The 16,523-nt window shown below is 38.8% G+C and overlaps 2 protein-coding genes across 9 annotated transcripts in view; one reads left to right on the plus strand and one right to left on the minus strand.

Moving 5' to 3' along the window:
* Positions 1-11,260, minus strand: part of gpc5c (glypican 5c) — a 139,594-nt gene extending 128,334 nt beyond the window's left edge. Inside the window, exons 1-2 of one of the 5 annotated variants that reach the window (XM_088085426.1) lie at positions 11,131-11,260; positions 8,439-8,507 (exon numbers count right to left, since the gene is read on the minus strand). Coding sequence is in view for 2 of the 5 variants with exons in the window: in XM_042498509.2 (XP_042354443.1) it covers positions 4,985-5,162 (178 nt within the window). In the remaining 3 variants the exon portion in view is untranslated. Of the gene's footprint in view, positions 1-4,984; positions 5,461-8,438; positions 8,508-10,877; positions 10,897-11,130 lie in introns of those variants that run through there. The other 4 variants (XM_088085427.1, XM_088085428.1, XM_042498509.2 and 1 more) reach the window with 4 other exon arrangements.
* Positions 10,694-16,523, plus strand: part of nyap2b (neuronal tyrosine-phosphorylated phosphoinositide-3-kinase adaptor 2b) — a 32,005-nt gene continuing 26,175 nt past the window's right edge. For 3 of the 4 annotated variants that reach the window (XM_088085423.1, XM_042497941.2, XM_042497940.2), the window contains exons 1-2: positions 10,694-10,902; positions 12,203-12,312. The gene's annotated coding sequence lies outside the window, so the exon portion shown is untranslated. The remainder of the gene's footprint in view (positions 10,903-12,202; positions 12,313-16,523) is intronic. The other variant, XM_088085424.1, reaches the window with a different exon arrangement.

Raw genomic sequence — 16,523 nt, forward strand, 5'->3', positions numbered from 1 at the left:
AAAAGTTGAGAGAATTTGAGAAATACCTAACAGATATAATGAGAGTTCTCACATAAAATTTGGCTATCTTTGCAGTACATGCACATTCGTTTGAGAGGGAAAGAGGGGTGGATCTGTCTCTTGATCTTCCTTTACTCTTTGGGCTTCTTAAATTATAAAAATATAATTGTTATGTAAATCCCATAATATTTTACAACTGTAGAAATGTAGAGAATGCAATGACAAAATATTCTGCACAAACATGTCGGCACAAAATATACATACGTGTGCTATTGACTGTGCATAGATTCCAAAAAAGAAAACTTTGGTGAATGCCAGAAGGGTTTTACAAAGAAATTTAGACGGGTAACTTAATCGACTTCTACATTACAGTGATCAGTTAAGACATGGCCCGAAAAAGAAAACATAGATGCTTAATAATTCTAAGTGTGTATGGAGTACGGTAGGTGTGCACCATGTGCATGCTCTCTCAGTGAGAAAGGCCAAGTTAAAAAGGGAATCAAAAATAACTACAGCCAATCAGAGAACACGTTGAGCTTTGAGAGCTTGCCAAGGCCTTTGACGCTGCAACTGGTTAAGGGTGTGGTGACATGTGATAACACACTGTTCCCATTCCCTCTCTATTAACACATGACCCTGCTTGCCTTGTGTTCAAGATATAAGACACTTTGTCTATCACGCTAAAATAGCTGTTAATGACACAGTAAATCAGAGAATGGCAGAGGAGTAATAAGTTGACCAGTGTTCTGTGTGTGTGGTATGTACACAATCAGATAAGTCCTGCTCAATCAGATCCAGATCTTAACTGAGCTGGAAAATAGGTTGATTATATCTGAGGACATTATCTAAAGGAGCCAGCTGTAGAATTAGCGTGTCTGTAAGCAGCAGTGCTGGCTGTCTGCTTTCCAAATGATCTATCTCCAAAGGGCTATATCAGCACCCTGTGGTAATCTCAATATGGAGCATTTGGCTGTGTACCACGGTACCAAAGTGGTCATAACTCTTCAAAATAATCACAGGATAAGCAACTTCATGTCACTGATTATCTAAGTTCCCTTGATGCTGAATCGGGCATGGAGATAATGTTGCTCTTTATAAAGTATGGCACAGGGAACAAACACTTAATGCCTGGAAAGCAAATATTTGGGTCTAATAATTCAGTACAAGGATATACAAGTCAATTCACTGCACTACTTCAGCACACATAAGCAGTTAAGTATTTTTACTATACATTCCGAGTGCTCATGAACTACATCATATAGTTTAAGACAGTGGTTTTCAACCTTTTTCCAGTAATATACACCCTTTTAAATATTTTTTGCAGCCAAGTACCCCCTGACCAGTGAAAAACATTTTCTGGTAGAAATCAAGAGGCAACTTTTGAGGCTGAAAAATGAAGCCAATGCAGAAGTGCCAAATACTGTAGTTTTTTGAATGGCCACTTGAGGCTGGCTTTAAAGGCCAGTCAATCCCCAACTTTCAATACCACACTAAATAGCAGAAAAAACAACCCAAAAAACATGTTTACAGCCTGGTAGAAAAAATATTTTGGTCTCTATAGCTAATATCCCTGTTTATGATAACTGATCGAAGGGTGAATTTTTATGCATCTCACCCAAAAACACTTTATCAAGGCTTAAAGTTATGCAGAATTAAGGACACTTTGAGCGACAGGCTGTCTGCTGATGGCGTCCTTGGCTTGTCAGTCAGATCCACCTCTCGCTCCATCGCAACACCAGCCTCTTGCCCAAAAATTTTTTGCCCTACAAAACCAAGATGGCGACAGCCAAAATGCAAAACTCGAGGCTTTAAAATGAGAGTCCAAGAACCAGTGGGTAACGTCATTATTTTTACAGTCCGTGGTAAAAATACACAATGAACAAATGTCAGTGTGATTGCTCTTGTTGCTGCAGTTTAAAGTTTATGATAATTAACATTTTGCATTGAAAATGGGAATACTGAAAATAAAATCTTTTCTTGATTTCTCATATAATTTTTTCATTGAACTTATCATACCAATTATTTTAGAAATTATGCATGTGTTGTTTTTTTAATTAACAGGAAAAATATTTCAGGTAACCCCTTGAGTACAAAGTACCCCATATCCCATTTGAGGAACACTGGTTTAGGCTGGGTAAACAAAAAAAACAATGTTTTATATTTATTCTTATTAACTGAACGTTGAGCTATTGCAGCATTTTCCTACTTGCTTGTCTAAAGAATCTGAGTACTTCTTCCCCCACTGCTTGCCAACATAATGTTACAGTGCTCTTAGTAATCATAAGGCACTATCACTACTTATGGCACTTCATGTTTTTACCGAATACAATATTTTAAAAAATAAATATATATTGCATTAAATATCTGTACCGTAAAAGCTCAATTCTTTTTATATAGGATCATGTCCAACTAGCCAGCGCTGAAGTTCCCTGCTGCCACACTTCTGGCTCTTAGTGCGAAATCAGTTCACCGCACATGAATGAAACGCAGCACTGTATCCTAAACCAAACATCAGGCTGTGAAAAGGGCTGAAGTTTTGCCACTTCAAATTTCAAGAGTTGCTTTTATTGGCATTTGATCTGAGAACTGAAGCAGAGTAGCATAATTGTGTACACACACACACATATGCACCAAATCTCCCACTCCAACGCCCCCTTCCATTGGTCAGCGCTTTGAAGACAAGATTACGCCCCGACCTAAAACAACCTCTCTAGGACGAGTACAAATAAAAAGCAAAATAAGATAGAAGCCCAAAATGTACTCGGGAAGCTACAGTTATGTTTGATTAGCTGCGAGGGGAAGGAGGACCAGACAGCTGGTGGAGTGTAAATGCACAAAAATGCAGTTCACCACACCTTATAGAAACAAACACAAATATTTATATCAATTAATAGTCCCTACCAAAGAGCCACAGTTTGTATCTGGATCACATCAGCCCCATTAAAGAAATATTTTCACTACAGATAGAGTATATGTCACAGAAACAAAATATAAAGGTGGGGAAAGCAAATTTATTAAAATGAAAGACTACTGCATACAGTCACACCATATTTGCTCAGGTATAATGCTCATCGAGCTGATATGTAGCTTCTGTTAAAGTACTGCAGACTAAAAGCTCATGACGCATGCCTTGTTCCAGACTGCTGACATCCTAAGAGGACCAAGTTTCTTCTGTCTTTAAGAGCAAACCCAAAACTACTGCTTGCAATGAAACTGACATCCTCTGTTGCTAGTAGTGACACCCTGCTAAACAAACATATCGAGTGGTTTGGATGCACCTCTAGGTATGTTTCCCACTCAGCTATCTATTGCTCTTCTCCCTGTCACAGCTTGCAGACTCAGACTGGGTGATACTTAAGCTGCCACCAACCTGCATGTGACACTATTGCTGCAAATATCCTGATCTGTCGTCATATAGATGTACATTCATCTACTGGTATTTAGGTGTTTGCCAGGAAAAATGCACTAAAATTGTAGTCTCCTTGTACTAAAAGACCTAATAATAATAAAGATATAATAATGCACACTGAATAGTCCAATTTCTTGTGTTCAAATGAACTGAATGACAATTTGAATGGCCACATAGAAGAAATATGACACAATTAGTTAAAAATAAGTTTCTTACTATGCTTGCAGAATAACTTTCGAGCAAACCTAGCATAGTTGAACCAAAGCCTAAACCCGCTAAAATGCATCTTGCCTCCAAAACAGATTTGGAACCAATGTTTATTCTCATAAAATAACTTTTCCTCAGTGTGCTTGAGGAAAGCACATACCACAAAACCTTCAAGGCATTTGATGCTGCTTCAAGCATCGCTCTGACAAAAAAAATCTGACAAAAGACAAAAAAAAAGGGAAACATGTCAGCAGGGCTGCCAAAAGACTCTATAGGCCTGTTGCAGGAGCCTGGACAGAATGTTTACATAAACTATGACTCCTTAGCTAAAGTGCATGTACACTTAAGGGACGATGCTACCCCAAGTGTCAAAACAAACTTGGCCAAAAGAGTTGTTGGAGGCTGACTTCTGTGAGTCAATCTGAAGATTGCAAGTCAATCACTCCCTCTTTTGTGGACGCAATATTGCAGCCTCTTTATCCACTGAGATTAAACCATATGAGACCTCTGAGTCACACTAGACTTGTTCTAGCTCAAAAACCCTGTCTCAGCATCTTGTGAATATGCCGCGCTGCTTCTCTGCCAAAGGAAATTTGCAAAATAATTGTTTAATCCCTCCAAACAGCCTGCTTGTTTGATAAGCAGCTGGGTGGCATGTGAAGCTGCAGCTTGTGAGGAAAATCAAAGAGGCTCTGATGCTTTAAAGCACACAGATTAGATGGGTGACTTTAACATGCAATATTACCTTTTACTAATACCATACCAATAAACAGATACATGTTTTTGGGATGTTCAGAATATACAATACGGACCAATATAATACCTGAAATTCAATGAAAAGGGACTGACAAGCATGTTAATACACAATCCACTAAGATAATTTCATATAACTTCAGGTATTGTTTAGACTAAAAATACATCATAATTAATAGTATCACCTATGGACAATATCAGATATTTTCTGGGCAAACCATGTGTCATTTTACCTCAGCTAACATGACTAAGATGTCACAATATGAAAAAATTGAAAACAGAAAGAAATATCTGCTCTGTCAATCAGCCTTTCAGACTCTTGCTGCTGTCACTTGAGTGGGTTTGCTTTGCTCACAGTGTGTGTGCACTGACCCACGTGTGCTTTTGACAGAAGCCCAGAACAGTTACAAGCACTGTGCATTAAGTAAAGGATAATTCCCTTTTAAAATATAAATGGTTAAAGATATTTATACATTTGCATATTTTTTTAAATCGCTGTAGTTAAAAGTAAACGCATAACTTCTGTCTGCGCATTAATTCACTAACTTAATGATGTTTGCAGTGTGCTTTGGCCAAAGTGCTCTTCACTATGAGTTGCCAAACCCACTGGCTCACCTGTGCCAGGTGTCTCCGGTACGCGGTGCAGCGGGCCGACCTGCCGCAGCTGGAAAGCGGTCCTCACTTCATGACAGCTGTACGCGTCCACGTCGATCACTTTCACCGCAAATATGACCGCTGACAAAATCCAAAAGCATCCGCAAGAGTTCACGCGTGGGCATATTCCTCGGGACATTGCCGCATCTCACACTAGGTATCCGTGTGGATAGCCTACTGTAGCCTGACTGCAAACTGTGTGACAGTGTTGAAAATAGACGGCACTCAAGTACAATGAAGCGACGATTAGTTTAAACATCTGACAAACGTTTCCGTCTGATTTTCACATTATTGGTTGGGATGAGTGTGAGCGGCTCACGGCAGAGGTTTTGGGGTCTTCTCTTGGACAGAGGAAGAGTGGTGTGGGCTGAAGCCAGTCTGTCCCGCGCTCAACACTTTGCAGTGGTCGGCTGTCTGCATGCCTGTTTCCTAAGCCTTGCGCACACTCCCCTCCCTTTCTGTTTACTTCAGCTAAGTGCCCCAACTAAAACTCACTACGATATCCCTATAGGGACTTGCAGTGTCAGTATCCTTGGAGAAACATTTTCAGTCCCTACAACCAATTTCGTATTGTATTATTAAAACAAAACAAAAACAAATGTTGATCCCCCCCCCCCACACACACACTTTTTCTGTCCCCTGTTATCAACTGTTACATCTGAATACCATGCAGTTACTCCTCTACCAAACAAAAAACGAAAAATGAATCCTTGACAAGGCTATTTTTATTCCATGAAACTACTTCTGATCAAAAAATAAATTAAAATATCACATAAATGCCTCACCTATCCCTGTCTGGGATTTTTTTATTTATTTATTTATTTTAATTTTTGTAACACAGCCAAAGACCATTTCTGTTTTAAATCTAATTTGACACTAACAGCCACTGCTACAAATACACCTCTAGAAATGGTGAGAGGGCACCAAGTTGCTTTCTGGTACTCCCTTTTCTTTTTCAAAAACTGAGGATAATGACAAAATTAATATACTTTTGTCTCTTCAAGACAGGCATTTTAAAATGTAGGTCTATGGGGGGTGGGATGGGGTAAAACAGGACAGGACATTAGTTTAGAGTATGGTGAGTTGAAAGTTGTGCTTTATGTTGCTGAAGCTGTGGAGCAATACATGTCATTTAATTCACAGGGCTGACATCTACTGGCCAAACTGTTAAGTAAAAAACATGATTTTTTTTTCCCCAGACTGTCTCTTTCAGTATTATGTTCCTTTTAGGCTTTGCAGGTTTGATGTCAAGTAGTATACACTGTTTATCTATGGTGTATCAAATAAGAGGTACTGGAGAGTTAAATTAACCAAATGGAGATACATTGTCATGATGTGGGGTTGTTTTTTGGATTTGGTTTTCAATCATTTAGATTCACCAAAGCTGAAGGAGGATAACAACAAATTGACCATCAGTTAATTGGTCGCTAAGAATTTGATCGAACATGTGAAACTGAATTAATCCATTTACAAACAAGGACCTGATTTTGAAATGTAAATAATGTGTAGTCCCCTATTACATTCTAGCTATGAGTAGAAAGGTGCAGTTTGAAAGCATATTTCAATGACTAGACCAACCCACATCTTATAAGTATTTCATGATGAGGCAACTATCTTGGGGTCTGGAGGATGAGTGCAGCAGCAACAGTGAAAAATGAAGCAGACAAAGCAAAGCATTACTCAGTTATATTCACAGTGTTTTATATGTCTAGGCTGCTACATCTTTATATGTTTCACTGGCTATGCTTTCAGAAAATATGCAATATGTTGCTGTGAGCTTTGATTGAGGAAAAAAAATATGTGGTATTGTTTGGTATAAGCAAAGTTGTTTTTTTTTTAAAAAAAAAAATCACAATCAATTGATTGATTGATCATTAATTTTACCAATATTTGATTAAAGATGGCGCTCATAACGTGCATCGATACTTAGGATTGCATGCCCCTTGTGAGAATTCACATCTGCAGACTATTACACTTTAGTGAACATATTGAGAAAGTATGTTAACCAGACACATTATTATTTTAAAAAATATAATTTTAGTGTTTTAACATTGATTTTGAAAGTTTGTCACTGCATTTCCATATGTAATCTTACACTATTGAGTTATTTGAACACATTGTATGTTAAATACTGCCCTCTCCTTGACAGACACAATACTACAACAGTGTTCAGTTGCCAACTGTTGTACGATAATGATTATTTTTATAGGAGTTCTTTGGATGTATATAACCTGGTTGTTGGCTACCCTCTGAAGATAACATTAGTTAGCTGCCTAGATCACGCATATAAAAGGAGACTTTAAAAAAAAACCTAAGTAAAAACATCCAGTGTGAATTTTATTCATAATTATCATAGTTATATACTATAAATTATTTTACAAAATTATTAGTGTTTTTAAGATTTTTTTTTTCAGTTCATTTCTAGCTTTTTTTTTCTTTCTTGTTTTACTTTCTTGTTTTTTTTTCTATGTTTTTGGCAAATTTTCAGGTAATTTTCTTGTACTTAGATCATTTCTTCTCTTGTTGCTCATTACCTTCTTCAAATGTTTTTGGAAAAACTAAATAAAGCCAATTTGCCCAAGTTTCAAAGGCTTAAATAAATAATTTGATTGTTTTTCCATCTTTGCTGAGCAACAGTTTTGTGTCAAAGGAATTCAAAACCCATCCCATATAAATGCCTGCCCCAAATATAAGCCTGTTGAGTTCAATGATTTGGGCAAATAATAGCCTGGGCTATTCATTCAAGTTTTGCAGTATATTGTAGTGAGCACAGTGCCCAGAGCACAGACAAGTCACGTGAGCACACCTGTTATACCTACAACATAGACTAAATTCTTACTCATATAGTAAAACCTGAAGCGCTTTTATTCAGCAGTGTCTGTAACAACTTCTGTAAATACTATAGACATGAAGCAATGCTGTGCAGTTTCCTCACTGTGCTGCCTGGCAAAAAAGTTCCTACTATTCCAGTAGAGGTTGCTCTTGAGTTAAGTTGCGTGTGAATGTCGGCCTGATCACAGGTAAGATTCTGATTTACACAAGTGATTATTTTACCGCAGCAGAGGTTAAACACAGCATTAGATAATCTGGGTGGGGAGGCCATGTGAGCCCTTGTAAAGAGGATGTATATAGCCTCTGTAGAAGGGGCCAAAGCATTCTGTTAAGATGTCCAAGTTGGTAACATATCTTCACTGACTAGTTTGGAGGCAACAGCTGCACTGGCTCACCCTGCTTGTTTTATGTAGCATCTTCAAGAACAGCAGAGCTGAAGGCTATTTGGCCAGGTTTACACCAGAGCATTTTGGTAGACCTACGAGGGGCAGTTCATTAAATTATTTCTGAGGCAAACAGGTCCACCTCCTGCCATATCTTTCCCAGGTGATGCATTCTACCTCCAGGCTCAGTCTCCACTTACCTCAAGAGGGTTCTCAGCAAAAGCTAGAGCACATTGTTGCATGCAGTACACCAAGCTTTTCTCCCATTCCTGGAAGGCAAATATGTTCTTAATTAGTCTCAATACCTCAACACGCTTTATGTGAGCCATCAATAAATCAAGTAGTTAAATTACCAACATCAAGGCAATTTCAGCAGGACCTGAAGCTTGGGCACCAGCATCAGAACTGAATATATTCTATATTATTTCTGAGAATCATCTATATTGCTTAAGATATTTTTGAGGCTTTTTTGGCCTTTATTTGATAGGACAGAGAGCACATGTGAAAGGGGGGATGACATGCAGCAAAGGGCTGAGGTTGGAATCATACCTGCAACCCCTGCAGCGAGGACTCAGACTCTGTACATGGGGCACCCACTCTATCCACTGAGCCACCGAAGCCCCTGTCTATATCTCTTAAAATTATTTCTTGAACTGAGCTGGCACTTGCTGGTAATAATAATAATAATAATAATGTCACCTTACAAGGCAGCCTTAAAACAAACAATGGATATACTGTATAGGTATGGATTCTATGCACTTTATAGGCAAGTTTAACAATTCCATAGGCAACACTGTTCATAGGAGAACTGTTGACTTATCACAAAGAACAATGTATCAATCAATGTTAACATTTTCTTAAAGGTATCGGGATATATTTTTATTTTTCTTGCCTTAGCACATCCAAAGACATGTGGGAGGTGCAATACGAGACAGCTGCTGGATAAGAGATCACACTTCTGTTTTCGCCTCCACAGTTGGTAAATGATCTGCCATCTCACAACAGTCGTAATGTGGAGACAGCATACAGGGTCAGTCAGAAGGTGCTGTAGCTGGCTGACTCTGCTTGGATGTGAACTTGCCTAAAAATCTAAACCATCTGCATACAGTGTCTGAAGTTGCTGTCAGATTAAACAGCTGCACTAAGCATCACTCCAGCAGGCCTAGAGAGATGAACATTTATACAGGCTCTGGAGAACAGAAGCTCCAACCAGCTTTCATTGGTGATTTTCTACAAACAATAATGCCAAAAAATAGACATAAACATCTGCAAGAATACAGAATGAGGCAAAGGATACAAATGGTCACCTGGTTCTATTAAAAGGCCTCATAATTCACCCGGTTACATGTGTGACTTTGTTGGTACAGTATAAACGCTTAACACAAGTAACTGGTCGATATCTAAGTATTTCTCCGTGGTGGTCAATGCAACAGAACATTTTTTTCCAGTGTCCTGCTACCCTTGGATAGGAAGTGTTTCCAAGCCACAAGAGCACGCATGCATGCATTCAGTGCAGGTGAATATTACTACACTTTTATTTCACCTATGGAATTAAAAAAATACCAACATATGGATTGTTAAATTTATTGTTTTAGTATTACTGCTGTAAAGATTTACAAAGCACACATGGCTCATCTATAAAAATAAATGATTTAATTCTTCTGTAAGTGTTATCAGTGGTGGAAGAATTATCTGAAAGCCATACTTGAGTAAAAAATTGTAGAAATATCTTACAAGAAAATAACTTTGGTAGAAGTTAGTCGCCTATTAGAATATTACTTGAGTATAGCACTTAAAGTATCTGTTATTTAGTTTACCTAAGTATCAAAAATAATTATACTGTATTACATGTATTTGAGTACTGAAAGTAAATGTATGAGTAAATGCTGAATACAAAAAGGCAAGCAGTCATAATTCTAAGTATTATCTTATTATTACCTAAATATATTATCTAAATATAGCCCACTTGAAGAAAAAACAGCCTTTTATTTAGTCCATCAGTCCCCTCCTCCTTTGCTAAGTTTCTTCCCTATTTTGTAAGTAAATAAAATGCTTCGAGGAAATATAGGAGTAAAAGTATATATTTTATTTCGTAAATGTAGAACGTGTAATAAATATAAAAGCTCAAATAAACGACAGATACGCCCCATAATACTTAAGAATTGTAACTAAGTATTATTACTTTTTTAACAATACACCACTACCTTCGTGCAGTGCTTTTTAACAGCGGCCATTTAGACTCGCTATAGTAGGAAAAGCAAAAGTGAAGGGTGAAACTGATAACATTACCGATGAGGTAGTTCCATTAGATTTTCAGGTAAGTTATAACAGTGAGTTAGCATGAACAACACCAGTGCCTCCTCTAAGCGGAATGCGGCTATCATAATGTAATTAAACACACCTGTGCTTTTCCTGCAACGACACAGCAAAATGTCTGCCTTGCAAACGGTCCATTGCATTGGACTGAGAATGTCTACTTAAAATTCATATATACCCTTTTTTCCTCGGTTTTTTTCATTATAATTTGTCAATGTGATAACTAATATCATACGACAAAGGCTAGCCAAGGAGAAAGAGGTAACGTTAGAGACTGAAATTTAGGCTAGCTTGAATTGTAAACTGACGTTAGCCTGACCTACCTGAGATAAACTGCTCCGAGCAAAGGTAAGAAGTTTAAATGAGTCTGTGCTAACAATAAGAGACGAATCTTTTAACATACAAGTTGAGAGAGTTTAAAAAGGTCTGGCGTGTATTAGGGTAAACTTTAACCTTTATACCGAAGTAACTTGTCGCCATATCTAAAATACTAGCTAGCCAGCTAACTGCTAGTTTGATGCTAACTTTTACTCGTTGTGTAAATGACAGTTACGCCTACAGGTGTTCCCAACTTACCTTAATTACCACCCGAAATGAACAAAGACGAGCGCGCACGTAACTTTATTTTTTTTTTTGCAAAGACGTGGTGTACACGAACGTAAGTTTCCTGTTAAAAGAGCAACTCAAAATGCAAGTTTTAAACTTGCACAACTTTATTGACAACGTCAATATTATGCAAAGGTAGTTACGTCACGCCACGTGGGACGAGGGCAGGCTGTGTCAGAGTTTTCTGTTTATATATATATATATATATATATATATATATATATATAAACATATTATATGTTAACAGAGTAACAAATAACAAAAGCTGTACATGTACACACAAATTGAAATGAGGGTTTTAAGGCTTGTAAATACCCATAGTACTGGTGACTTTTGGATTTGCTCGTCCTAGTAGTAATTCAATGTACAGTTTCAGTTCATGCCTCAAGTGGTGGACATTGGGTTTCCTTTCAGATCATTTGCATTTACGGATTTAAAACGCCATATAAAATGAGAAAATTCAAAATTAAAAATGATGTTTGACCAAATTATTTTTACCATAATAAAAAATAACATCTCTTTATGTAAATTAATCTTGATTCTACACAGCATCGCATTTTACATATGCAGCCAGTGTTACAAAATAGACAAGATTCAGAGAGACAATATTTATAGATATAAATGCATATATTGGGGGAGAAAAAAAAACATTACTTGACAGCAGCAGGAACAGGTAATACAGTCAGATTTTCACAAGATGGTGCCCCATCAAAAAAAAAAAAAAAGATAGCATCAGCCTCACATTGAATATTTTGATATCTGAAGAGGTCTTCAGAAACTCCTGGCTAACATATTGATGAATATTTTTAAAACATTTTTAACAAAAAGGTTATGAATACAAAACTTAAAGACTATATATTTCGGGGTTTCTGTATTAGATTGAACAAAACCTAAATGCACAATACCAGGAGTTCCCCTAAGTGGAGAGCCACAGTAATCATGAGGCTCTTTGTCTCTTTTAACTGTTTTGCATCTTTTTCTTGTCGTTTATGTTTCTTTTCGGTCATTTTGAGTCTTTTGGTCAGTATGTGTCTCTTTGCAGGTGAAGGCCAGAATGGTGCTGATACTTTGGGCCCTTGGGCCTGTACCCCGTAGGCCCATTCAGTAATCCATCTGAGGCTCCAGCGGACACTCCCAATGCTGCTGCTTCTGGTAAGGCCTTTTTTGCCATTTAGATCTATCTAATGGAAAAGAAATTAGATTTTTTTTAAATGATGTGTGTCTGAAATAAATGCACTTCAAATGTTGGTGAACTTGGTCAGCAGATGGCGCCAATAACCCTTGTTTTTAGAGTCCTCTTATGCCCTTGAGGCTCATTTATGCAGGTTAAGTTTTCTGAACAAAGTTTGATTAACATAGTTCAAAATAAGTTCAGTAGGAGGTGTCAAGGACAACATGTTTCTATAATTTTAAGCATTCTAAAGTGACTGGAAGTTACTATTTTCTCTCCAGACATTATAAACCTTATTTTAAAGCCAGATCTTATTTAAACTAAATTCATCTCATACCTTATCCCTAGTTAGTGGTCTGAAGTAGGTCATCAGTCACCCCAAGCATCCTTACAGTTGTCACATAAAGCATGGCATTTACTCAGCATCAGTTTATTATCCCTGAAGAACAATATCTATCAGTATTTACACCCTAATCAGAAACCTCTCTGCATCCTCATGCTGACCTTTTAACAATATGATATGATCACGAACATAACTGCGGGGCTTCTGATGCCAGTTAAGCTAATTCAGTCCTTTGCTACGGAAGGATGAGGTGGCCTCAGTCATCAAGGCAGGGGATCCCTCATTCTGTGTACCCATGCTGTGCCTGAGTCAAGTAGTTAGTGGACAATCTCTGGGGGCTTTAGCCCATCAGTTCTGGCCCTCTAAACTGGGTATTTAAGGGGCTTACAGGGGGTTAAACCCCCAAGATTGGAGCCCACGACTGCCTGTTTTAGAGATTACGCTCTTCAGTCTCCCATTTTCACCTCTCTGTCTTGGTGGAGCAGCGGGAAGTGTGGAGGGTGGTCGTTCGAGACATGCCTCAGCTTGACATCTCTGGAGGGAGGATGTGGTGATAAATGAGTTTGGAGAAGCTTGATTAAGTGGAGCATTGCCACATGCTGTGCAGCTGAATTTTAAGGAACTTGTAGATAAGATTTTGGTTTAAAAATAATCTGAGTAATGGAGCACCATGCACTCAGAAAATCTTACATAGAATATGTTGTGCATTGAGTAGGAAATGGGTGCACACATTTACAGTATGTGCATGCATACATGAAACATAGAGCGGTCAGATATCTGCACAGTGCCGGTCAGGGCAGGAACCTTATGCTCCATTTCTCTCGGGTGGAGATGTTAGGAATGGAAGTAAGTCGTGTTGCATCTTTAATGAGAGTCTGACATCTTCAGTGCCACTGTCTGTCCTGCCAGGGCCTTCTTTCTCCTCACCTGCATAGCATTCCCAGGGAGGGCAGAAAACAGAGAATGCCATTAAGCTTCACAGACGCTTTTAAGAAAGTGAATGCCACCCCACACACCCTCCTTTAGAAGCAGATACCACTTACAGTAGCACTATGTGTAGGTGCCAATCCCTGTTAGTGAGATGTCGCACTTGATAATACCTTGTAAAGCAGAGTCCTCTGTCTGTTTATAATGACTCTGTTTCCTCAGTGGCATTTAATTGATTGCTATAATGGTTTTCATAGACTCTTCATTAGCCTGTTACAGCAGTGGATCAATACAACATAATTACATGCATGATTGAATCAAGTACCAGGCATCAGCTCCAGGGCACATTGGTTTGTATTTGTTCACAGTCATGAAAGTCACAATGGTCCACTACATGAAATGGCAAGGTTGTATCACTTTGCCAATAACTTAAAGACTTATTGTCCGATTTCATGTTATTGGCTTTTTAGTAAATGATACAGTATTTTCAAACGATAAAATTGATCAAATGTATTGTGATCAGCTCCCAGTCAAAATGAGCTAAGAAACAAATAACATATTGTTGAGATAGCTAATTTGGAGCAAAAAAACGGTATGGGCCAGTACCAAACATCTGTTGCCTGATGCTCTGGACCTTAGATGGGCATTAAAAGGTGACAGGCTTGGTTCTATGTTTTGGTACCCACTGACTGATTGCAGCCCAGAAAATCACACCAGGAACAGTGTGTGAGATTTAGGAGGGATTAGATGGCATCTAGCAGTGACGATTGCAGATTGCAACCAGTTAAACTTTTGACCAGGCTTCCTTCAGTGTTCTTTGTTCAGTAGGTTTTTACCAGGAGCCGAATTCTCTGCAGAGGTCTCTTCCTCTCTAAAACAAATGGACCAGGTGATTAAAACCGGTAATAACATTGAATAGAGCTGTTTCAGGTTACAAATTGGTGTTTCTTTGAAGCTGTTTGGCATGTTGGAGACAGGTTGCTTGCATCTGCTAATGTGTGCTCAGCTATTTTCTCTGATAACTTAATATGTACTCACCTTATTTCTGATCTAGACATTGATGAGGTTTTGCCCATAGGCCAAATCATCCACAGAGGTCTCCTCCTCTCCAAAACAAATGTCCCTGGTGATTTAAACCTGTAAAAATACAGAATAAAGCAGTTTCATGTTAAAATAGCTGTTTTATTGACGGCAATAACATGAATGGCCTTCTCTAGCGCCAGCAATTGGTTGTTTAAAACATGGCGGCGCAACATGGCGATTTCCGTAGACAGGGATCTGCTCTCTATATGTATGCTACTCATTCTAAAGTAACAAAAACACAACTCTTCTCTTCTCAAATTCTTATTTTCAGGTGATTATACAATAAATATAACATACTTATTATATTCAATGTCTGCCAATATATAACTATAGTCCTACACCAAACATTTAAGTTGAGTAGCATCAACCAGTAATCTGTTTAATCAGCATAAATAAATAAATGAAGCAAAAACAAAATCATTATCAAACTACACTCTACAAATTCATTTGAATATAATTTGAATACAGTAAAACATGCTTTCAGTAATGTATTCAGGTTGTTTGGGTGCTTCTCTCTTTGTATGCAATTCTTGTGTCTGCAAGCGTGTGTGTACTGAAAAGTTACAGGCATTGCATCTTATTTCACCCTCTAGTCCATCCCTGCGGGAGCATCCTCCACTGTTCACAAAACAAAGTACTGTTGTGCACATAGGTGGAAAAATTTGTTTAACCCATTCACCCCTGAGATTTCTTCACTGTCTGTGTTCATTGAACTCTGATGGGATCTAAACACTTCTTTTGAGATTGCACACATGGACCGTGCGCTGAGGTCAGATCGGGGCCCTTGTGTATGTGTGCATGTGCATGGGTGCATGTGCTGAGTTGGTCTGGATAGAGTGACTTGCTTTGTGCGTGGCTAGTCGACCACATCCCTCACAATAGCCAGAAAAAAGGGGGTGACTACCTTTTGACAGAGCATTGTATCTCAATGAGATCATAGCAATTGTCTATTTATGGCATGTGGCATGCTGTTATGAGAGGGGTATTGGAACTGGGCTGCAGAGACACGCTGTTTAATTTCACCCCATTTTACCTTTCCTGTCCTAACTCCAAAACAGCCGCCTCTTTTGATAATCAGATGTGATCCAGCACAGTGGTTCATCCCTAGCTCTGCTGAACTCACCAGTGCATTGTTGATCTTTTTGGCTCCCCCTCCCCTTGCTTTATTTTTAACAAACCCATTATCCTTTTCCCTCCTCTAAACTGACCAACACATGTTTGTGAAAACTGTTTTTGGTGCCTCCAACCTCCTATACCCTTTTTACCCCACAAAGTGCGAGACAGCACCAGGGAGGGAGGGGGGAAAGTGAGGGGGAGATGGGTGGGGGTTAAGAGAAATGGTGGGAAGGGTTGATGAAAACAACAGATCTCTGCTCCCTAATCCTTTTGTGTCGACGGTGTTAATCCATCCGAGCAACCCCCCACAACCCCCTCCACCTGCACTACACACCTCCCTCTGCTCCCTGCTTCTGCACCATACACCAGGCGGCTCCCACCTCGTAAACAACTGACAGCACTACTGAAACCAATATGCGTCCCCCAGACAGTCAAGTAGAAGCACACACAGCAGCCGCAGTAGCCCCCCTGACAAACATGCGACTCTGCCTCAACTCTGTCCCTGCTTTCATCCTGTTCATCTTTGTGGCCACTGGGAACAAGTCTCTACTCTGGATGCTGTGTTTGTCTATGCAAACAAATTTTAATCTTGCATCAGCATGCCAATGTGTGTGTATTGGAAAATCGTATTGTTTTCCCTTTTTTGTGTGTGTTTTGCTTTCATGCATTTGTGCCTCTTTGTTTCTCCTTGCTTTGTTTTGGCTACTGTACATGTAATGAATG

The sequence above is a fragment of the Plectropomus leopardus genome, chromosome 12, assembly GCF_026936395.1.
Source record: "Plectropomus leopardus strain MGB_pleo_1.0 chromosome 12, ASM2693639v1, whole genome shotgun sequence".
NCBI classification, from domain to species: Eukaryota; Metazoa; Chordata; class Actinopteri; order Perciformes; family Serranidae; genus Plectropomus; species Plectropomus leopardus.